We start from the raw sequence: 25,278 nt of genomic DNA, 5'->3' as shown, positions 1-25,278 counted from the left end.
TTTTTTGAATATTTCACCATATTTCAAGAATTTTTCGAACAAATTGAAGCGTTTTTGCACATAACTATTAACCCCTTGCGGACGGGTGATTCATAACAGCATTCGAGCAAAATCAGAATCAAGATGTAAATAAATAAAAAACGGTAGCTTAAATGCAAGGCGTTGCTAATTTGACAGACTTACTTTGCTTTTACTTTAATTACTGACAGTTTAATCATACATATAATCAATGTTAGTTTAAAGTATAACTAAATAGTTTTATTTTGAACTAAAGTAATGGTGAATTAAATAAATCAAACAATTATAACCCAGCCCACAAATAAATTGCTGAAAAACTACTTTGGTTACTAGTTTTATTTTTTTACACTGATACGGTTTTATGCTGGCACGTATTTGTGACAGTCGGCGCGAAAGGGTTAAAGTCGTTAAGCCAAGGATAATTCCATGCAAAAAAATTGTGTTATATATATTATGTTATATATGTGTTATATATGTTATATATATTATTGTTTTATTTAAAAATATTCAAAAATATTCTGAATTGTGAGGTTTATAATTTTCAACCGCTTCAAAAATTTAATTTTACATGGAAAAATACATAATTGTGAGCGAAATCAGTCAAATAGTTCCTGATAAATCAAATTTTTGAAAAATCGTACTTTTAAAATTCGATTTCTCGGACAAGTAAACATCAGAGGGGACATAGATCAGATATTGACTATCGCACTAATTGTCAATTCTCTCAAAGCATTTTTGTTACTTTTATTTTGAATAGATGATTATAAGTTTCAGGAATTCAAAAATTCAGCTACTAGGTAACTCTCTTTATTCATTTCTAAATGTTAGTAACTTATCGCTAGTAAATTACTTAAATAACAAGTAAACTCTATAATCAAAATGCTTTACATTCAAAGCCTTTTTTTATAATTTTTGTTTTGATACTTTATCCTATATAGATCCTATATTAAGAATTTGATTCTTCATTATTAAGGAAGAGAAAAAAAAATAAACTACACATGACAGACTTATAGACAGATAATAATAATCCATTTTGTTTCTTTTTTTTTTTGTACAAGATCTTTGGATACGACAACATGACAACAGCGAAAATAATTATTTTATCTCTTGAGTGACTGTGACGCATATTTTTCGCGAAATGACAATACACCATTAATAAGTTCACGCCATTAATAAGGCATAATCCGTAATAAAAACTTATTTTATGTTTTTGAAGTCTTCACATAAGCATTTTCTCTGAGTTTTGCTTTGATTCTTTATTATTAAGAAACGAAGAAAAATATGACTATAGCTAAAAATTTTGTACTGGGATAATGCCACAACTTCTTTTTACAAAAACTGTCTTGTTCGGGTAAGATAGCAGAATAATAAAGTGCAGTGGAAATTTCGACTACAGTTGTTCAGCTCCGTAACCTTGTAATTTTGAACCCAATTCGGAAGACAAGGCAACTCCGGCATCAAGTATTTTTGTTAATTCAGCCGACACCTAACCATGTTAAAATTGGCTGTTGTTCACACTTTCATAGATCTCAATGCACGTGGGTGACCAAAAAAAAGAAGAAAAAAAAGCAAAAATTCAAGATGGTCAGAGAAAGTAAAGTACCAGGTGTGGTGATAGACTTCGTTATGCTTCTCAGAATATAGAGCAAACCAGAATCGTTGTTGTTACTGTTGTCATAGGCCATTAAAGCAAGGAGTGCGATTGTTCTTGCTATCCAGTGGCGCCATCTTTGTTCAGGAATTCGATTTCTGCCTCACCCATAAGTCACATCCGTTCATAGGCTATTCCATTTACATCCATTCATTAATCCACAGGTCGTAATTTTGATCTGATCCAGAGAATGATCAATCTACGATTCGGTACCCCCAAAGGTTCAGAGGTACAGCTTTTGCATGGGAAAGTGTAGAACTTTGTGACCCGACTGATTTACAGAACCCTTTGCAATTCAATATATATATATATATACAGTACCGCTCAAAAGTATCAGTACACCTAGAAACTTATAAAAAAAATGGCAAAATTCAAAGTGTCATAACTTCTTTAAAAATGATCAAAAATGCTTCTGCTTTAGCTCATTTTGAAGCTTAAAATCTCTACTTTTAAGTACTTTAATTGTTTTTAATTAATATATTTTGAAACTATGTACAATTATACTCTAAACAATCATAGAAAATTGTATTAATTTTTTGTGAAGTTTGACGCGATGTACGGGCACAAAGGGATTAGATATTGTTAATTTTTATTATACCATTGAAAAATTTGGACTTTTAGCTTTCATTTAAAAAAAAAATTCCAAAAAAACATGTTTTTTGACGAAGTTATTGTCAAATAAAAAAAAAGTTTTTTTTTCAGAATTTAATGATTTTTCAGCAATTATAATGAATTTTAGTGTAATTATAATATGATATGAAAATTTTTTAATTAAAATAAATTAAAATTTAATATTTCTCGATAATATTATTTCATAATTTATTATAAAAATTTTAACTTTTTTTTTTGGAAAATATAATAATGAAATAAGAATCAACGTACAATGTACATACATGTACAGTCGGCAAAAAAAAAAAAGATATCACCCTGAATAACTTTTGTTCTAATGATCGGATTTTCACGATTTAAGTGTCGATCTTAATGGTTCCTGGGGGTGACCTCAAATATGCTAATTAATTAATGCTAACTATTAATTAAGTTACGAAATCAGACACAAAAACGTACTTTCTCTGAATAAACATGCATTTTTTTTTTACATATTTGGAATCCTGACCCTTAAAATAGGGGGGGGGTAGACAAAATTTCGAAAAAAATGGGTTGTAAATTAGGTCGCAATAAGGATTTATATATCTGGCGATGGTTTAAAAATATGCCAAATTACCTCGCCATAGAAGGGGAAATAATTTATAACAACCATAAAGAAACTGAATGAATGACAAGATGGGAAAAGATAGTGCTTCTCGTTGCTAAGCAACCAAAAGAATTTTTCGCGTTGCTTTCTGGGCTTTTTTTTTTTTTTTAAATCTCCTTTAAAAAGGAAATTTAAATAAATTAATAAATTATTTTTCATTCTCCAAGATTATAGAATCTTTGACTTTTTATCTGACATTATTTATTTTTTTAAAGCTGTTTTAATGTAATTTGTAGGACAGTTTTGAATTAAAACCAATTTTCATAAGTTATCATAAATTTATGAAGAGTTGTAGGGTTAAATGCTTTTGCCCCTCACTTCGTGTTTCTTAGGAAAGGAAAAAAAAGTGATCAAGCAAAGGTGGACCTGAAAAAAGATAGCTATTCTGATGCATAATCGCAAAATTTTATAGAAATCACGGTATTTATTTTCGATGAATTTGTAAAACTTAATAAAGTTTATATGGCATTTTAAAAGCATTTTGAGATATATATATATATATATTTATATATATATATATATATATATATATATATATATATATATATATATATATATATATATATATATATATATATATATATATATATATATATATATATATATATATATATATATATATATATATATATATATATATATATATATATATATATATATATATATATATATATATATATATATATATATATATATATATATATATATCAATATTATAATAAATAAAAACAAAAAAAACACGAAGAAAATTACGAGTTGATGTTATTTACACACTCCTTTCGTTAGTTCTTTAAAAAACATGATTAAAAGAAAATTAGGTTTATAATACCCTTAATTAAACAAGAGTAACAATTGTTACAGTTTTTACAATACTTTTTCAACTCTGACACTCTTTTCATGAGATAACTTCTTTTGCCAACGATTTTGTCCCTTTTTTTTTGTTAATTGAAACCAGCTTACGCATTCTTGTAATTTTTACATTTTATCTTTGAAATTTCAATCTCGAAAGACATGCATGAAGTGACGCCTAGTCCAAAGAATCTAAGTTAAATAGTTGTAAGGCCGATTATTACGAAAACAATTAACTACTCTGGTTCAATGAAACAATTACAGTAAAACTTGTGTAAGTTGATCACTTCATGTGCATTGTTTTAGTGGCCAACGTAGACAAGTGGTCAACTTATAGAAGGGGTGGGACATTGTTTACTTTTTCGTTTCCTACATGTTGCTATACATTTAATTTTTTTTTTTACTTGACTTAAAAATTTGATTTAGCAAATGGCCAAATGAATATCTCAAGAAATGTGTTTAAACCTAAACGAACTTCAATTTGTTACACAGAAATAATTTTAATATTTAACTAACTTTTTTAAAAAAATTATTTTGTTAGTTATGCATGTGAAGTGTTTAATAAAAATAATTTCTTAAAATATCAGAACACGAAAACATTGAAAACTTTAACAAAATAAAATTATTTTAACACTTCAAAATTTATTCTGTTATTACTACACATATAAGCCTATTTGCTCACTATTGCAACTGGAAGAGCAACTTTTCAACTAGCACACCTGTTTTCAATGAATGGTCAAAAGCTGAGTCCCTACAGTTTCCCCAGATGGTCAACTCACAAAAGGGTTTAGATTAGCTTTTTACACTATTTCGCCAAACAAGTGAAATATTAACATACATTGCAAAATGACAGAAACTTTTCTGAATTTTTTTTTCTGGTCAACTTATGAGGGTTTTAGAATAGAATTTCATAATACTCCTAGACAAAATTAACTTATTTCAGTGGTCAACATACAAGATAGACAGGTGGTCAAGTTACAAAGGTTTTGCTTCTTTATTATGTAGGAAAATTTCCGTTCTTGATAATTGAGGTCAACTTATTCAGATGTAAAACTTACAAATGTGGTCAACTTGGCAGGTTTCACTGTATAAATAAATCATTAATATTCTTGTTTTTTTATTACGAAATATTAGGAATTTGTTTACATAATTTCTTCAAAACGTGTGTTAAAACTATGATTATAAGTTATTTAAGAAGAAGAAAGTCAAATGGAGTAAAAGAACAATTTTTGAGATGATGATTCTAAAAATAGCACGTTTTTCTAATCTTTTTACAATTTTTTATTTTATTAGTTGTTTAACAAAACAAGGCATATCAAACATTTTCCTGATATAGCAATATTTTTTTGAACTGTGCAAAAGTTGAGAAATCATACAAACAACTTTTAAAGCAAATATTTTCAACTTTTTAAGACAAAAGGGTTAGCGCACAAGATTTTCTTTGAATGTTGAATTAAAATTGCATGCCCATAGTTTTTTTGTTCATTTAAAAAACAAAACAATCTGTTAAATTTTTCCCCTGTGCGCACATACGCATTTACTTTTCATTACTCGAATAAATAAGAAGCAATAAAAAAATAAAATTAATAATTTATCTTCATTTTTCGTAAACAATAGTATTTTTAGTAAATAGTCAGCTGTTCTGCTTCGAATGATATTGTGTGTGATCAGTAGAATATTTTTAATTTCTTAACAAGATTTAATTCTCAGATAGCTGGCAATAATTCTAAGTTTTCTTTCAATAAGAACTTAGCAATAATTTAAAAAGTAATTTTATTTTAAAGAAAAACATAAATTAAAGTACTTAAACGATTGATTAATATATTATTGGACAAAAATATACATAATAGAATTTAAAAAAAATTGCATTAAAATTCAATAAAAAAGTTAGAAAAATAATTCTGCGAAACACGCACAGTGTTACGTCACTCTCATAAGATGACGTCATTCATTTAAAGTGTAAATATTAACTAAAACGATTTTTTAGCCTGTGTATATATGAAAAGTGTGAGTTGCAACAGAAAGAATGTTGTGCTAGATGTGTTCTATGAAAATAAAATGGTTGCTTTTGTAAATATGTGTACGCAGATATTCCTTGTAAATTTAAGTTATTTCATCGCTGGATAGATCGGGTAGATTTATCGGAAGCACGAAACATTGTGGTGACCCGGATTTTAAAGGTTAGTTTTCTTTTGCAATATTAATTGGCGACTGCAATTATGGATTCTCTTATCGCCAAACGAACTCCTGTTCGTGGAACATTTACAAAACGTTATAATCAGTTATTGGCGATGTGTAAGGAAAATAAAAGTACCCGTGAAGATATTGAAATTAAATTTTCCTCTTTTGAACGTATTGCAAACGATTTGGCATTATTAGATGAAGAAATATATAAATTGTTAGTTGACGCCAAATCAGAAAACTTATCTGAAGAATACGATAAAATTGAAGAGTATAAGGAAAAAACTGATGCAATTCGTATTAAAGTTAAAATATATTTGGAGAAATTTCTCACATTTCCCGAAACCGCTTTGTCTGTGGCGGCTGAAAAGACAAAATTAAAGCTTCCCAAAATAGAATTAGTTAAATTTAGTGGGGAAGTCAAGGATTGGTTAAGTTTTTGGAGCCAATTTAGTCGAATCCATGATGATGAATGTATGAGTGATGAGAACAAATTCCAATATCTCATTCAATGCATGGTTGTCGGAAGTAGAGCAAGGGAAATTGTGGACAGTTATCCGCCGTCTGCTGATAATTATGCCAAAGTGGTAGAAAGTTTAAAAACGAGATTTGGGCGGGAAGAACTTCTCGTCGAATATTACGTAAGAGAATTATTAAATTTAGTGGTGAAAAATGTAATGAACACAAAAGCAAAGATGAACATAATGCAACTTTACGATAAATTGGAGTCATATCTGCGTTCACTGGAGTCTATTGGCGTAACAAAAGAGAAATACGTAGCAATGTTGTTTCCGCTTGTGGAATCATGTATTCCAGAGGATTTATTAAGAGTGTGGCTGAGAAATCCTGTAATTACTAAGGAAAATGATTCAAGTGATTCCTATGGCAATAAATTATCACAGTTATTAACATTTTTGAGAGCCGAAGTCGAAGGCGAAGAACGTATTTCTATGGCAAAAACTGGTTTTAAAAATAATGACTCTTCGCATCGTAAAAGAGACAAAGATTTCGAAATATCAACTCCTGCTTTTACTGCAAATGATTTGCTCTCTGAGAATAAGCCAATAGCACCACATTTTAAACGCAACTGCATTTTTTGCGGGAAGCAACATAGTTCAGAAAATTGTTTTAAAGGAAAGAATTTATCATTAGCTGAGAAACAGGAAATAATAAAGAAACACAAAGCCTGTTTTTTATGTCTGAAGGTGGGACATCGCTCGAAACACTGCAGGGCTAATATTCGATGTATTGTTTGTAACAAAAGACATTGGCCTGTAATGTGCCCAGACTTGAGCCAAATAAATCAGACACCGGCTGTGGAATCAGCTGAAGAAAATACTACTTTGTCGAATCAAAGCCAACCTGAAGTCTTATTGCAAACCCTTATGGTAGTTATTGAAGCTAATGGACGACGAAAAACTGTTAGAGCACTATGTGATACAGGATCTCAACGGTCGTACATCCTGAAATCAACAATAAATGAAATGGGATGGAAGACCAACAAATATGAAACTTTAACACACGTAGTCTTTGGTGGAGCTAGTTCCAGAAAAGAACATAAAAAATACACATTGTGGATAAGAAATATGAAGAAAAATAACAAGTTCGAAATTCAAGTTTTAGACCAACAGGTAATATGTGGATGTATTCCAAGTTTGAAAAATGGTTCTTGGTTAGCTGAATTACGAAGTAAAGGAATCCATATCTCTGATGTAGGTAAAGATTCTCAACAAATCGAACTTTTGATAGGAGCGGATTATATTGGAAAACTATACACTGGTCAAACCATGCAATTAAAGTGCGGACTGGTAGCGATGGAAACGTACCTTGGTTGGACTGTAATGGGAAAAACAAACCATACTTGTAGTTCCACTGGGCTTATCTCAACATCACTTTTCATTCAAAATACTTCGGTTACTGACTTATGGGAATTGGAAACAATTGGTATATCTGATCCTTGCGAGACAATTACTTCAGAAGAATACAATGCTCTAGCAACGGAACACTTTTCCAGAACTGTCAAAATAAACCCAGATGGTCGATATGAAATTAGTCTTCCTTGGGTGAAAGATGTAAACGATATGCTCAGTAACAGAGATATTGCGGGCAGAAGATTGAAAACGATGACAACTAAACTTATCAAGGATAACCGTTTGGATAGTTATAATGCAGTTTTTGGAGAATGGATAAAAGAAGGTTTCATCGAAGAATCAAACGAAGGTACCGGCCATTATCTTCCTCATAGAGGAGTTTTCAAGTCCAATTCCACCACGAATGTCAGACCAGTTTTTGACGCTTCTTGTAAAACAAGAGATAACTTATCGTTAAATGACTACCTGATGAAAGGACCAAATTTGTTAAAAATGATCCCTACCTTACTAATAAAATTTCGAGAAAAGAAAATTGGAGTTATATCAGATATAAAGAAGGCTTTTCTCCAAATATCCGTAAATGAAGACGATCGAAAATATTTAAAGTTTCTGTGGTGGGAGGAAAAGGAAGCGAAAACAGTTAAAGTTTTTCAACACGCCAGAGTTGTCTTTGGTTTAAATTGCAGTCCCTTTTTGCTGGGAGCTGTTATTCAACATCATTTGAACAAGTATGAATCCTCCAATTTCCAAGATGTGGCTATGAAGCCTCCCCACCAGGGAGCAGATGGTGGATTAAATTTCCATTCTATTTTGTATACGGATGTTTCAGCTTCAATTGACTTCCAATCTAAGGACTGAAGTAGATTCTCAGCTCCTATAAAATTACTCCCGTTGTCACAATAGATGATGTAAGGTCTTCCTCGGCGAGCAATGAATCTTCGTAAACTTAAAAGGAACGCCTTAGTTGAAAGTGACAGCACAAGTTCGAGATGTATTGATCGATAAACGGCACATGTGTAGATGACAATCCAACTTTTCACACCTTCCTTTAAATGAAGAGGTCCGGCAAGATCTATCCCGACCACTTCAAAAACAGAAGCTTCTTTAACTCTGTCTTCAGGTAAACCTACGGGAACAGATTTTATACTTCGTGCATTATATCGTTTGCATCTAACACAGGTCTTGAGGATGCGACGAACTGCTCGACGTCCATTAATAATCCAATAATTTTCTCTTAAATTGGACAGTAAAATTTGCAGTCCAGCATGTAAACATTTCAAATGCTTCTCTTTGATTAGCATATCAACCAATACAAGTTTTTCTGGAAGCAAAATAGGTAATCTAAAATTCTCGGTATCATTTCTCTCTGTCAATTTTGTTTTAATTCTATATATACCTTTTTCATCTTTGAAGACATTCAATGATTTTAAGCTTTTTATATAATCTGCTGTAAAGGCTTCATTTTGTATAACTTTTATAAGTTTGATTTCTGCATTTTCTATTTCAGCCAGAGTTAGTCCACCTTTTTTCCTATCTTTTTCAGACAGTTTGCAATTTTCAAGGAATCTTAGAATCCATCCAACCATTCTGACATTTTTTGTGTAGCTTGAAAAATAAGAAAAAAACTGGTTTGTTCCAAGCAAATTTTTACTTACGAGTATGGTTGTTCTTTTTTCCTTTTCCTTGTTGATAACGTCTTCATCAATTTTATATTCAGATAGAGGCCATGTGTTTTCAGGTAATTTCAACCAGGAAGGACCTTCCCACCACCTTGAACTCAATAATTTTGTTACCGAGCAGCCGCGTGATGGTAGATCGGCTGGATTAGAGTGACCGGGAACGTGTCGCCAATTTCCTGATGAAAGAGCACGGATTTCTTTAACTCTATTTCTGACAAACACACTCCATGGCTCATCTTTCTGGATCCATTGTAAAGCAGTTGTAGAATCGGACCAATAATGAATCTTGACATTTTCGATTTCCAAGCTTTTCTTAACGAAATCTGCTAGACGAGTACCAATGCAACAGCTTAGAAGTTCAAGTCTGCAAGCACGAAACACACAGACAGGTAATTTACAAATTTATTTTAAGATTAAGGCGATATATAAGATGTAAAGAAGTTTTAAAAAACTCTTCTCTAAACTCAGCTGCACGACAGCCCATGGAGGGCCAAGGCCTACTGTGCCCATCTCAGTTTTCTGGACCTAGGGCTCTGGGGTGCAGGAGCAGATGTTCCGTTCGGGTGGTCAGCCGAACGCGGAACCCCCAGTGTTTAGTTCCCAATCATGCTTGGTACTTATTTATCGACCCACTGAAGGGATGAAAGGCTGAGTCAGCCTTGCCCGGCCCGAGGAACGACAGCGCGAAGCGCTACCGCTCAGCCACCGGGCGAAGTTTTAAGATGATTAAAAATGTTGACTACGCATTCGTATTAATAATTATAAAATATATATTCAAGAAATTGATAAATATATTATTCCAAATCTATGCATACGTATGTATATTATTGAAATTGTATCAGTTATTGAAAAAGAAAATCAAAAATTAAAAAATAATCACATTAAGTAAGCACAATCTGGTGCATAATCATATTCTATCAGAAGCACGCCTTTATAAAACTAGACATTCGTTGAATAAAGTGTTTTTTATTCAAAATGCTTTATTTATAATTTCTTTACTAAATTACAAATAAATTATTAAATGACTAAAAAGAAACATCGTATTTTATAGTTTGAAAGAAATAAAAATAAAAGGATTAGCAAACGATTATTAGCGAAAAAAATATGAATGAAATTTTACACTACGCGCGAGAAGTCAAGTTCCTCGCAAGTTTATCACATTTTAATATTAATCGCCCCATTTAATCCTTTTTTTATTGTCGCCAAATTATTTTTTCAAAAATAATTAATTTTAATTTTTTTCAGCTTCTAATAAATAAAAACAGTTGAAACTTTAGATTTTTGTATTGAAAAATATGTAGATTATTATGGTATAAAAAAATTTATACCTTATAATTCAAAATTTTTTCATCCTCAATTCAATTAAATAATAAAAAATAATTAATAATTACTAAAAATTATTTTTTTCATGAAATTATCTTTGGGTAAATGAGTTTTACGAGTGGGCGCAATTTTCTTCAAATTGCTTCATTAGTTTTGAAAATATGACTAAAAACGTAAAAAGTGAAATTAACATTAACGGGTACGAACTTTGGATCGCTCTCCTGACCAAACTATAGGGACCATATTTCCCAGATTGCGGCTACCCCCTATATTTTGAAGCTTAGAAATCCAAATATGTAAAAAAAATACATGTTTATTCAGAGAAAGTACGTTTTTGTGTCTGATTTCGTAACTTAATTAATAGTTAGCACTAATTAATTAGCATATTTGAGGTCACCCCCGGGAACCATTAAGATCGACGCTTAGATCGTGAAAATCCGATCATTAGAACAAAAGTTATTCAGGGTGATATCTTTTTTTTTTTGCGGACTGTACATGTATGTACATTGTACGTTGATTCTTATTTCATTATTATATTTTCCAAAAAAAAAAGTTAAAATTTATATAATAAATTATGAAATAATATTATCGAGAAATATTAAATTTTAATTTATTTTAATTAAAAAATTTTCATATCATATTATAATTACACTAAAATTCATTATAATTGCTGAAAAATCATTAAATTCTGAAAAAAAAACTTTTTTTTTATTTGACAATAACTTCGTCAAAAAACATGTTTTTCTGGAATTTTTTTTTTAAATGAAAGCTAAAAGTCCAAATTTTTCAATGGTATAATAAAAATTAACAATATCTAACCCCTTTGTGCCCGTACATCGCGTCAAACTTCACAAAAAATTAATATAATTTTCTATGATTGTTTAGAGTGTAATTGTACATAGTTGCAAAATATATTAATTAAAAACAATTAGAGTACATAAAAGTAGAGATTTTAAGCTTCAAAATGAGATAAAGCAGATGCATTTTTGATCATTTTTAAGGAAGTTATGACACTTTGAATTTTGCCATTTTTTTATAAGTTTCTTGGTGTACTGATACTTTTGAGCGGTACTGTATATATATATATATATATATATATAGTGTTTTCATGTGGCTGAAACCGGTTTACACTGTTTATGTTCGTGTATTAATTGGTTAACATAGTAATGCAATACGTTAACAAAATAAATACAAATGGGAAGTATATAAAAATCTCCTCTATAAAAACCCATCACATTTATGCTTAAATATAAGAGTATTGCTTATGAACTAGTGCAAAACATGCAATTATTAAAACACTACAGTGCATCTTATAATTTGATCAAATTATTATATTGTACTAATATAATACCTGATATAATAAATAATCTAATTTATACAATATATCATCTAATTTATCAAGTTGTTGAATTCATATTATATATCGTCTAATTTTAACAATTTATACACGAACGTAACCAAGTGCAAACCGGTTTCAGTCCCGTTAAGACAATAAAGTTGTATAGTATCACATGATAAATACGATTTTATATAAAATCATATAGTGCGTCTAATAGGGACTGTATATATACTTTAACAAGTAGTAACCACGCCATTTAAAGAATTTCAAAATTTATTACAAAAAATTCCATTATATATTTTTAATAATTTAGTGGTTATATTTGATCAAACAACATTTCAAAGTATTCGGAGTGCAAAAGATTAAAAGTAAACCATTAACACCTAGTATAAAAGCAATTCATATATAAAAAACACCTACTTAAAAAAAGTATTACATATTTTCTTAAACTAAATGGCTATTTCTTTCTGTTCAAACTTTAAAAAAATAAGTTCTTTAGTCATTAATAATAAGAATTTTAACAATAGCATAGAATGTCCAATTTAAGAAAAAATAACAGCATCAACTACTTAATTAAACTTAATTTGTAAATTTTTTTTCGTTAACTTTGCTAATAATCTAAAAAAAGCAATAAGTTAAACTGAGCGCCTTAAAAAGAAATTCTTAAATTTGCACTTGGCTTAATCATGAAAGAAATTACATGAATCGAACTCTAGAACTAAAAGTGAAACACAAGCATTTACATTTTGCTTAAATAATACGCATCAAACTATGTACAAAATTTGACATAAGTTAAAATATAAAATTACGGAAAAATAGTCAAAAAATAACTCATTACGCTTTATGAGCATATTTGACTTGAACATATCTGCTAATAACTTACGAATAAAATATAAGAATCTAAATAAGAAAATCAAAGAAAAAAATTAATGACATGAAGCAATCAAAATAATAATGTAAGACTTTAGATTATCATGAACTTTAGAAAACAGAAGCTTCTGCAATAATGATTCTCTTAAAGTTTTTCTTTGTCTGAAAATATCAAGTCTGCTTCTTAGGAAATAATATTCTAATATATATATATATTTTTTCGGAAACTTTATTAATTACAGCAAATACGGGAAGAAATTTATCTATTCCTTGAAAAATAATTGCCCCGAAGACGTATTTTTAACAGCATTAATAAGAAATGTTCTTCTGAAAAAGAAAATATCGAAACTTCTCGAAGCACACTTCGTAGCGTTCTTTCTTTTTCGTCTAATTTAACTATTTTATTTTATTTATTCTTCTGGAAAATTGTATTATGCTCCGTGGGATAGTAAACATCTGCTGTGGAAGAAATTTCAGTTGCAGGCGTTAGTGAATCGCAGCGAGAATAAGGGAATCTGTCATTTAAAACGGGGAAAAAAAGGAAAAAAAAACTGATTTTGCAGACGATAAGGAATATAATGATGAAGAACAGAAAGCGGAAAATGCATCGGAGGGAAGAGATATTTTATGAACTGGGATACATTAAGCAGACCTTTTCCTTTTCATTTATACTTTTGGAATATAATGTTGGCAACACTTTTACCCAGACGATAATGTAAAATATGTGTTATTTAATTTCTTGACTTGAAATTTAAAATCTACTTAAGATTCTAAAGTAGATGTTTAAATCTTTTATATTAAACTGGGGAATTTCTGAGAGCCAATACATATTTCAGATAAAGTGAGGCTAAAGAGTTCAAGTAGTTTAAAACTTATCGTCTTTCGTAGGAGCAATATAGTTAGCAATATAGTTTAAAATATAGTTAGTTCTTTTCGAACTTTAAATCGTTGGAAACTGAATTTTTCCCTTCTTCTACTAGAAATATAAGCGCTGTTTCGTATTAATACAGTTTATTTGTTTTGTTTTTTACATTAAGTGAGTGCAGTTTTAAATCTATATCTCCAGCTGACCATTTTAGCAATTCGCGATCGCAACGCTCGAGTACGCCGTCTAGCGGGAGCCTGTAAATACCAGACATTAATTTATCACGTTTTCATTTAGTTTCATCGAAATCATTGACAGAATCAGACGCCATTTTTTAGCAGCAAATAAGAAACAAAATTTCCCTAAGGAAAAGGCCGAAGAACTTGAAAAAAATCTCCAGAATATTAGTAAATCTTTCAGGAACAGAACACGCCAAACATTTGAAGAAAAATTCCTCAATAATTTTTAATTTCTATTATCAACAAACTTGCAACTGATGACTTCCGATTTCGGATACTGTTACAGATGTGTGTATTAAGGTAAAATGCATTTCTTCTGTCTTCAATTCATTACGAATTAAAGCGAAGTCAACATTGCTTTCGTCATTCCAGTGAATAAATATGAATTCAGAACATACAGAATTGTAATAGTTATAGCATATTCCTCTTCGTTATAGAATAGTATATATTTCTGTATCCATATAATTCGGAAAACAACAATAAAAAATTATCCAAGTTACTTGAAATAGTGCCATTTGTGCTGATTCTTAATTAATTTTAATCGTTTTCTTGGTAAGTATTTTTTAGTTTTGAAAGAATAAGTTCAACTAGAATTCAGCAATTCTGTTTTTAGCTACATATTCAAATTCATATCAATTATAAAATTTTGCTGTGTAGTATGTTATCTAAAAGTAATGAAGGGATAAACTATGTATCTATTATTTGAGAATAAAGTTTTCAAACAAGGAACTTATCATTTTGGAATTCTCCGGGAATTATAAATCAGGTAAGTGCAATGATTTTTACAATAAAAAATTTGCCTGTAAATAGTTTTTTTTCATTTGATGATGGTTCAATACAGAATAGGTTTTTACGTCTGATTAAGAACTATAAGAATAATAAAAAAAGAAACAATATGAAAGTTTTTATTTCAATGTAAATAATTCTTGAAATCGTTTTTTTATCCTAAGAATTCTTTATTTCCGTTTTTTAGTTTATAATTTTTTGATAAAAATTGTTCTCAAAATACTTTTTTTGAAAAATTAAATGGTATAACATTATGTGTTTATGTATACTTCTTGTATATTCCAATGTTTGAAGTAATATGATTCAGAAAAGTATGGAATAAAAATTCGGTACTTACGTATTAACGCCACCGCCGCTACAGATTTGGTGGTTTTTAAGTGCCGCTAATCTACACTTAAAATTTTTGCGACAATTCATAAAATAAAACACTTTATTTAAAATCAAAATAGTCAATCGGATTTCGGTGGAAAATGAGCCGATATAGAGTTTAGCATAGATTCAAAACAATCATATCGCCATATGAACTCTGATAAATAAGATTCCAAATGAAATAACATTTCCAAAACGTACGTTTACCAACATAAAGTTTTATGTTGTGGGAATTGGTACATTTTCGTTTTTTCGGTAAAATATTTCCCTCCTAAAAAAATACAATTGCATCTTGTTTTGTTTTTGGCAAATCCCAAAGACGAATTTTTGTAGCACTAAAAATGGCTACAAAATTTTTTTTTTTTTTTATGCTTTTGTTTCGTCAGCATTCTTTATTTTACGTTTCTTAGTTTCTGAATAATGATTTTTATTGAAACTTGAAATTGTTTGATAAAAATTGTTGTCAAAAAACTTTGTTTTCAAAATTAAATTTCATAATATTATGAGGCTTATGTATGCTTTTTGTTCATTTTAATTTTTGAAGTAATATGATTCTTAAAACTAAAGAATGTAAAGTTTAAATGGGCCTTTCATGTTATATCATTAAATTTAGTAAAACTATTTCTCGGGCATTAGGTTTTAACTCTTATAAGAATATACATATTTTTTTTCTGTTAATGTACAAATATTTTTCCGATGTGTTTTGGATATTCCTTCTCTAATAAAAAGAGATACCATTTTGTTTTCGTTTGCGTAAGAAAGAATATCAAGCATTTTTCTTTTTTAAATTTAATTAGCCACAATAAAGAAGGAACGTTGCAATGCTACGTGTTACATTAACGACGTCTCTAGAGTAACTGAATGACTGTTCATATAGAAATCGCAGGTATTAGTCTCATACAACAACCCCCCCTATAGTTCGTTGCGATCGCGAATTCAGATAAATTTTAGCACATAACCTTTCAAACTAGATTCAGGAAAAGATATAACAGAGAAACTTTAAAACGCAACAGTAAAGGGCATTAGTTAAATTTTATTTGAAACTAGGTCAAACGCATCTTGTTGAGAATAAAAATATACAACGTGAATAAGCATATGTCCCCCGTTACAAGTTAGCATGAGCAAAGTGAGAGTCAAGTGGACTGGTAGAGTTCATTTCAGGGGGAGAAGGCTAAAGAAGTCAAAACGAAAGAGAAGCGGAAGAATTCGATATTAACTCCAGTTGATGATATCAGCAATATGGTTTTTAAAGTCGTTGAAATTTAGTTCCTGTAGAAACCGACTTTATACTCAAATTTAAACTCTTAGCAGTGTACACAAAACTGAAAATTTACAGTAATATATTTACGTTTTCTTTTTTGCGCATAGTACATAAATAAATATAAACCAGTATATTCTTTACAAATTTATAAATTTAGAAAAAAAAAACTTAACTTGAAGTACCATTTTGAAAAAAAAAATTCGATAGCTTCCGGAACAAAATTAAATTTAGATTTAAAATTCCCACACCCGAATTAGCTGAGATCAAGTACTGGTATAAATGCAGCAAAATATTGTTCCCTAGTGTTATCGTTAAGCGTTCAGTTAAAAAAAAATTGTTTAAGGACTTGTTTTATTAAATTATTAAAAGAAAAAGCTACTTATTTAATTTAATTGACGAAAAGTGAAGCAGAAATTCGTAATTGATTTTTGAATGTAATTTAAATCTATTGTGCTTTTGTATCTATCGAATACTAAAACATTTTTATAAAAATCCTTTTTCAAATCCTTTCAGAATTTGGAGCAAGAAAAAAATTTCAATTGCGTTCTAATATCGGAATACGAAAAGTAGACAAAACTAGCTTTTATTTTATAGACTACAATAGTTATTGTTTCTGTTATTCTTCATCCGCTCAATATTTTTTACTCCCAATAGTTCAAGAACATCGAATTTTATTCTTCGCGTTTCAGTTCCTTGACAGAAAAGTTAGGAAGGGAAACGCTTGAAGGTAGAATCAAACAGTAGCAATTCTTCTTTTTTTATATCGATTCTTGTTCCAGTTACTACGGGCAAAAGGAAAATAAGATGGTAAAAACTTTTGTTCTAAGAAGAATTTTTTTTGTCGTATTCCCAAAAGTATTTGGCATATTTCTGAAGAATAAAATATTGCATTACGAAAAATTAGGAATAAACGTAATAGCTTTTGACGTCTGTCGTATTTATGTTGGCCAAAACTTTTCTTTTGACTTAGTATCGGGTTTCTGTTTGAGGTATAGAAGGTTCTCACACACACTATTTTGTTGTTAAAAAAAAAATAATCTTCTTGAAAAAATAAATAATGCATGACTGCGCCAACATTAGGATTCGCGATCGCAACGCTCGAGTACGCCGTCTAGCGGGAGCCTGTAAATATCGGACATTAATTTATCACGTTTTCATTTAGTTCCATCAAAGTCATTGACTGAATCAGACGCCATTTTTTAGCAGCAAATAAGAAACAAAATTTCCCTAAGGAAAAGGCCGAAGAACTTGAAAAAAATCTCCAGAATATTAGCAAATCTTTCAGGAACAGAACACGCCAAACATTTGAAGAAAAATTCCTCAATAATTTTTTATTTCTATTATCAACAAACTTGCAACTGATGACTTCCGATTTTGGATACTGTTACAGATGTGTGTATTAAGGTAAAATGCATTTCTTCTGTCTTCAATTCATTACGAATTAAAGTGAAGTCAACATTGCTTTCGTCATTCCAGTGAATAAATATGAATTCAGAACATACAGAATTGTAATAGTTATAGCATATTCTTCTTCGTTATAGAATAGTATATATTTCTGTATCCATATAATTCGGAAAACAACAATAAAAAATTATCCAAGTTACTTGAAATAGTGCCATTTGTGCTGATTCTAAATTAATTTAAATCGTTTTCTTGGTAAGTTTTTTTTAATTTTGAAAGAATAAGTTCAACTAGAATTCAGCTATTCTGTTTTTAGCTACATATTCAAATTCATATCAATTATAAAATTTTGCTGTGTAGTATGTTATCTAAAAGTAATGAAGGTATAAACTATGTATCTATTATTTGAGAATAAAATTTTCAAACAAGGAACTTATCATTTTGGAATTCTCCGGGAATCATAAATCAGGTAAGTGCAATGATTTTTACAATAAAAAATTTGCTTGTAAATATTTTTTTTTCATTTGATGATGGTTCTCTACAGAATGGTTTTTTACGTCTGATTAAGAACTGTAAGAATAATAAAAAAAGAAACAATATGAAAGTTTTTATTTCAATGTTAATAATTCTTAAAATCGTTTTTTTTATCCTAAGAATTCTTTATTTTCCGTTTTTTAGTTTATAATTTTTTGATAAAAATTGTTCTCAAAATACTTTTGAAAAATTAAATGGTATAACATTATGTGTTTATGTATACTTCTTGTATATTCCAATGTTTGAAATAATATGATTCAGAAAAGTATGGAATAAAAATTCGGTACTTACGACGTATTAACACCACCGTCGCTACAGATTTGGCGGTTTTTAAGTCCCGCCAATCTACACTTAAAATTTTTGCGACAGTTCATAAAATAAAACACTTTATTTAAAATCAAAATAGTTAATTGGATTTCGGTGGAAAATGAGCCGATATAGAGTTTAGCATAGATTCAAAACAATCATATCGCCATATGAACTCTGATGAATAAGATTCCAAATGAAATAACATTTCCAAAACGTACGTTTGCCAAGATAAAGTTTTATGTTGTGGGAATTGGTACATTTTCGTTTTTTCGGTAAAATATTTCCCTCCTGAAAAAATAAAATTGCATCTTGTTTTGTTTTTGGCAAATCCCAAAGACGAATATTCGTAGCACTAAAAATGGCGACAAAAAAGAATTGTTTTTTTTTTTTGTTTTTGTTTCGTCAGCATTCTTTATTTTACGTTTCTTAGTTTCTAAATAATGATTTTTATTGAAACTTGAAATTTTTTGATAAAAATTGTTGTCAAAAAACGTTGTTTACAAAATTAAATTTCATAAAATTATGAGGCTTATGTATACTTTTTGTTCATTTTAATTTTTGAACTAATATGATTCTTAAAACTATAGAATGTAAAGTTTAAATGGGCCTTTCATGTTATATCATTAAATTTAGTAATACTATTTCTCGGGCATTAGGTTTTAACTCTTATAAGAATATACATATTTTTTTCTGTTAATGTACAAATATTTTTCCGATGTGTTTTGGATATTCCTTCTCTAATAAAAAGAGATACCATTTTGTTTTCGGTTGTACAAGAAAGAGGATCAAGCATTTTTCTTTTTTAAATTTAATAAGCCACATTAAAGAAGGAACGTTGCAATGCTACACGCTACATTAACGACGTCTCCAGAGTAACTGAATGACGGTTCATATGGAAATCGCAGGTAAGCGTCTCATACAACAACGCCCCCTGTAGTTCGTTGCGATCGCGAATAGTTTTACGTACAAAATATTATTATTTTTTACTTGGACAAAAACATTATTATTTAAAAAGTAAAAGAAGTGCTATTAACTAACTATTTTTAAAAACCTAATGATAGTGTCACAGTTTCCCATTGTTGTCCGTGCATTTTCATTGGCCGGAAAATCACATAAAAGGATGTAGTTTTTCCACATTAATTTTCACATTGGTTTGGTTGTCATTAGTATAAAATTCATGTAAGTAATAAAGGTATTGTTCACATATTTATATTTTTGTATCCTAATTTAAAGGTATTTACTTGTACTGTTATTATTACGTTTTTAATTTTGACTGTTGTCTAAATTAAGAGTTTAAGAGGATTGCTTTTATTACCCATTTGCAAAATGGGTCCTGATTTGGATTTGATGGCGTTCACACACTTTTCAACTGCATTCCAGAGTCATAATTGCATGCGTTGCTATGGTGACTGCTGCTGTTTTTCTTTTTATTTTCCCTAGCAGGCATTTCTAATGTGCTTACATAATAATAATTAAAAGTATTTTTATATATTCTTCTTCTTATTAACGTATAATTACTGGCTTGACAGTGATTTTGGGTAGACTATATTTGAGGGTGCCCCTTGATTCTCGCCAAGTTGTGATTGCGGCTGATCGCCAAGCTGGGTGATGTTGAAACCCAAACGTGATTCTGATTGGTTTAGAATTTAGCGTTATTTTTAAATGTTCCACGGTATATGTAGTTTCAGAGGTCCGTTAGTTCTACGTTGGTTAGCGGCTGGTAAGGTTACTTTTGCTTCTGGTTAATAAGATCGAAGGTATGTGGGCAGTCATAAAAAGAGACTTAAGAAAAAATGTCACCGCCAGTCCGGTACCACAGATGCTATTTCTGATTCGTATTTCGCCGAATTTATGTGGTGATGGTGTTGCACAGATTCTACTCATGATAAATTTATACAATATCTAACTACTATTAGAGAATTCTGCGCACCTAAATCTGAGGATATTCAAGCTTAATGAAGAAGTGAGTTGTTTGTTTCCTTTTCTTTCTGTTCTTAAACCATTAATTTTTCTTTCGATTCAAAATGCATTTTATTGGGTTTATTAATTTTGCTTACATTGGGTTAATTGCAATTTTATAATGTTTTGTTGAAATTTTCCAATGTTTTATTGAAATATCATTATGTTTTGGCCGTTATTCCTATTACCACGGTGTTCCGCGCAAACAGAAATGGCGCCAAACATAATCGCTAATTTTGCCAAGGGGCACCCACAAGTATATTTTTACCGTGATTTTAATATAAAAATGAATGCTGAAGAAGGATAGGTATTTAGTGACATCTTGAAACACGTACATGGGAATGATATGAAGATCAATCCAACGACAAACATCAATTGAGACAGTTTTTGCAATCCATGATTTGAAATGTTGTGGCGTTTAACGGAGTCAATCTAGAAAGAAAAAGCAATAGACCAATGGGTAACCAGAGATTGTAATAAGGTGATCACAACTTTTTTGTTGTCTTCTTTTATTATTATTATTATTATAAATTATTTCTAAGTTACATTTTAAGATAAAGCTATTTAAATTGGTGTCTGATCTTATTAACCGTCTTATAATTTTAAATGTTACTTCAAAAAATGATTACTTAGAGAAATGATTCATGTTCACAAATAGATTTTAATAGTATCATAAGGGAAATATCTGAACGTTAGAAGTGGCGGCACAAGTGCTTTTTTTAGTACTTATATTTTCAGTTGAATAATTTCAACTGTTTTATGCCAAGAAACAGAAATTATTGCGAATCAATCATCGGGTTTAGTGAGCGTCAGAAAGCAGGGACTTAGCCCCATAGTATTTACATAATTTTCACGCGAATCAGTTCGACTGTGCTGACAAATTGGAATTTATGTTACTCCAAGAAAAGTATAAAATGATTTTCAAGCAAGGGAAAAGATTAAAATGGTTTTTTAATTATTTATTATTATTATTTTTAAATTTTTTTTTCTTAAAACATGGAATTCATAATTTTAAAGTTAAACTTCCTGATTCTTAATATTGTTGAAATTGCCACCAGTTTTAGCTTTAAAAGTTAATGAGAATTCTATAAATATTTTGTTTAATATTTTGCACGATTATTGTTCTGGATATAGAGCATTCATTGATAGTCTAGTTAATATTGCCACCAGTTGCTAATCTTTCCAGTTCAAACGAAATCTTTGAATATAAATAATGGATAACCTTTTAATGGAAGACCTTTTATGATAGGTCTTGGTGCGAATTTGTACGTCCGTAAGGAAAGTTTTTTTGCGCCGATAGAAATGTTTATATTTTATCGCAAAAATCTTTGTTTTAAAAAATTATACATTTTATTTATTAAATAAAAATATTATATTTTATTTATTACCGGCCTTGAACAGCCAACCCAATTCTGAATTGAAGACTGTCAATGTTTAACTCCATAGCCTTGTAATTTTGAACTCAATCTTGAAGACAAGGGAACTCCTGTATCTTGCATTGGGTCAAACTACCCTTCGTGGATGACTTTCTTGATTGAATTAACCCCCATTACAAAGAGAGGGAAACCACGTGAAACCACCACAGTTAGCCCGACAGCAAGGGATACCCCATGTCAGCACAGTGGTCAGTGCGAGACGGAAGCAATTCGTATAGACCAGACAGCACAGGGATTCGAACCTGGGTCCCTTCATATAGAGACAGGAGCTCTATCACCTGAACCACCGCTGTTCATATACAGGGTTTGATAATACCAACCTCTGTATATGTGCTATGTCCTTCGTTAAATTGTTCTATCTCTTCCTTCACTTGACGAAGCCTTATAATCCAAGGCGTTGTTTGTTCAGACCTCAAAAATATGTATATGCATCTGTATATGTATCTGTTTATGTATCTGTATATGTATCTGTCCATGTATATATATATATATATATATATATATATATATATATATATATATATATATATATATATATATATATATATATATATATATATATATATATATATATATATATATATATATATATGTATGTATATGTATCTGTATATGTATATGCAAAATAAATAATATTGAATAATATTGATTGTTTAGATACTTTAAGTTCAAAAGCAAATGCAGTATCACATTTGGAAGGATCAATAAACTTAAATTGACTAGTGGATAAAAGTGGCTTAAAATAACTTGTTTCAAGAGTTAACGGCGGAAAAAGGAACATTCTTTTTTAACGATCATTACCAGCAAATTCACGGTTTTTAACCTGTCACCATTGACGTCATTCGTTAACTAATGTCGTCATTCTAATCAAAACATGATTAGCTACTTTCATGTGACATCCACCATCCAATTAGCGGTGATGGTCGATCCCGGAACGTGTCGATCCGTATAATCGGGGCACTTAAGGGACGATGGATTTTACGTGGCAAAGTGTCATTCCCCAGACTCTGACACAGCAAAACTTTCCCCAAGACCTTTTAAATCATCTAGTCCGTCAGTGAATCATTATGCCTTCTTCGTTAATTGAATCCTAATGAAAATTATTACTCTAGGGTTAGAATACATTTTTCTATTTAATGCTGAAATAACTTGTGACTTTTTGTTCGTAAAATTTTTAGCACTACTTTTAAGAGTTATTAATCCTTTCTAAAGCCGTGGTAAGTATACTTACCACCACTTTTTAAAGTCCATGGTGAACTTTTTTTACCACTTTTAATTTAGGTTTCCATTTGTTAATTACTCCAGCTTTCTTAAAGTGCGTTAAATGTTTGGTAACCCTTTGTTAGTTTAAGAAAACGTATGAAAGTTATAAAATACATAACTCCTTTTGAAGTTTGTAGCATTTATAAAATTTATTGTATAAATAACGAAAAATAAAAGGCAATAAGTTACTCACAGGTCGTGGGAAATATACTAATCACCAACAAAAAAAAAATGGTGTTAAAATTTAGATTAATTTTTTATAAACAAAATGAGTTTATTTTCTTATAACAATTACTATTCTTATACCAATTTCAATTCCAAAAATACTTTACCTTTACTAAAAATAAATGGCCCATTAAAGGGATAAATCATCTAGTCCGCCGGTGAATCATTATGCCTTCTTCGTTAATTGAATCTTAATGAAAATTATTACTCTAGGGCTGGAATACATTTTTCTATTTAATGCTGAAATAAGATGTGACTTTTTGTTTGATAAATTTTTAGCACTACTTTTAAGAGTTATTAACCCTTTCTAAAGCCGTGGTAAGCGTACTTACCACGACTTCTTAAAGTCCATGGTGAACTTTTTTTACCACTTTTAATTTAGGTTTCCCTTTATTAATAACATCAGCTTTCCTGAAGTGCGTTTGAATAAAAGTGGTAACCATTTGTTAGTTTAAGAAAACGTATGAAAGTTATAAAATGCATAACTCCTTTTGAAGTTTGTAGCATTTATAAAATTTATTTTATAAATAACGAAAAATAAAAGTCAATAAGTTCCTAATAGGTCGTGGGAAATATACTCTGACCCCAGACTCTGACACAGCAAAACTTTCTAAAGACCTTTTAGATCGTCTAGTCCGCTGGTGAATTCTAATGTCTTCTTCATTAATTGAATCCTAATGAAAATATTACTCTAGGGTTAGAATATATTTTTCTATTTAATGCTGAAATAACATGTGACTTTTTGTTTGATAAATTTTTATCACTACCTTTAAGAGTTATTAACCCTTTCCAAAGCCGTGGTAAGTATACTTACCACTAATTTTTAAAGTCCATGGTGAACTTTTTTTTTACCACTTTTAATTTAGGTTTCCATTTGTTAATAACTTCAGCTTTCCTGAAGTGCGTCAGAATAAAAGTGGTAACCATTTGTTAGTTTAAGAAAACGTATAAAAGTTATAAAATACATAATTCCTTTTGAAGTTTGTAGCATGTATAAAATTTATTTCTGAAATAACGAAAAATAAAAGTCAATAAGTTCCTCATAGGTCGTGGGAAATATACTGACCACCAACAACAAAAAAATAGTGTTAAAATTTAGATTAATTTTTTATAAACAAAATGAGTTTATTTTCTTATAACAATTACTATTCTTATACCAATTTCAAAAATATTTTGCATTTACTAAAAAAAAAAAAAATGGCCCACTAAAGGGTTAAATCATCTAGTCCACCGGTGAACCTATGCCTTCTTCGTTAATTGAATCTTAATGAAAATTATTACTCCAGGGCTAGAATATATTTTTCTATTTAATGCTGAAATAAGATGTGACTTTTCGTTTGTTACATTTTTAGCACTACTTTTAAGAGTTATTAAAGGAGGAAAGCAGTAAGAGAAAAGGCATTTTTTTTAAAAACTTTCTAGGGATCTTTCTAGGGAAAACTAAAGGGATCTCTTTTTCTCTAGCCGAAGGCTGCCATCTTTTTCGCTTTTTTTCGAATTATTTAGTGTGGTAAACAATAACTGCCAATTTTTTATGGTTTATGAAAAAATTTCTTCCAGTGGTAGCTAAGTTTATGATTCAGCCATTTCGGGAGGGG

At 29.8% G+C, this 25,278-nt stretch overlaps 2 protein-coding genes across 2 annotated transcripts in view; one reads left to right on the top strand and one right to left on the bottom strand.

Moving 5' to 3' along the window:
* The first annotated feature begins 5,989 nt into the window (after positions 1-5,989).
* On the top strand, positions 5,990-8,466 carry LOC147809606 (uncharacterized). Its single transcript, XM_087162881.1, has 4 exons — positions 5,990-6,065; positions 6,174-7,484; positions 7,575-8,252; positions 8,429-8,466. Exons 1-4 carry the CDS (start codon positions 5,990-5,992, stop codon positions 8,464-8,466), a joined length of 2,103 nt encoding a protein of 700 aa, XP_087019007.1.
* A 72-nt stretch (positions 8,467-8,538) lies between these two features.
* The window catches only part of LOC147809605 (uncharacterized), a 37,092-nt gene continuing 20,352 nt past the window's right edge, over positions 8,539-25,278 (bottom strand). Inside the window, exon 2 of the mRNA XM_087162880.1 lies at positions 8,539-9,865. Within this exon, the coding sequence (XP_087019006.1) occupies positions 8,539-9,865 (1,327 nt within the window). The remainder of the gene's footprint in view (positions 9,866-25,278) is intronic.

The sequence above is a fragment of the Parasteatoda tepidariorum genome, chromosome 5 (assembly GCF_982258835.1).
Source record: "Parasteatoda tepidariorum strain Cologne lab strain chromosome 5, Ptep-v5.0, whole genome shotgun sequence".
NCBI lineage: Eukaryota > Metazoa > Arthropoda > Arachnida > Araneae > Theridiidae > Parasteatoda > Parasteatoda tepidariorum.
Note: the sequence above shows the minus strand (reverse complement) of the source record. Positions and strands in the feature narration are given on the sequence as shown.

Excerpts from the sequence above, each read along its gene's own strand:
- LOC147809606 (XM_087162881.1), top strand. The coding sequence starts at position 5,990 with ATGGATTCTCTTATCGCCAAACGAACTCCTGTTCGTGGAACATTTACA. Across the intron at positions 6,066-6,173 it reads TAATCAGTTATTGGCGATGT|TTGACGCCAAATCAGAAAAC; the intron begins GTAAGGAAAATA and ends ATAAATTGTTAG. Across the intron at positions 7,485-7,574 it reads TTTAACACACGTAGTCTTTG|ACCAACAGGTAATATGTGGA; the intron begins GTGGAGCTAGTT and ends TTCAAGTTTTAG.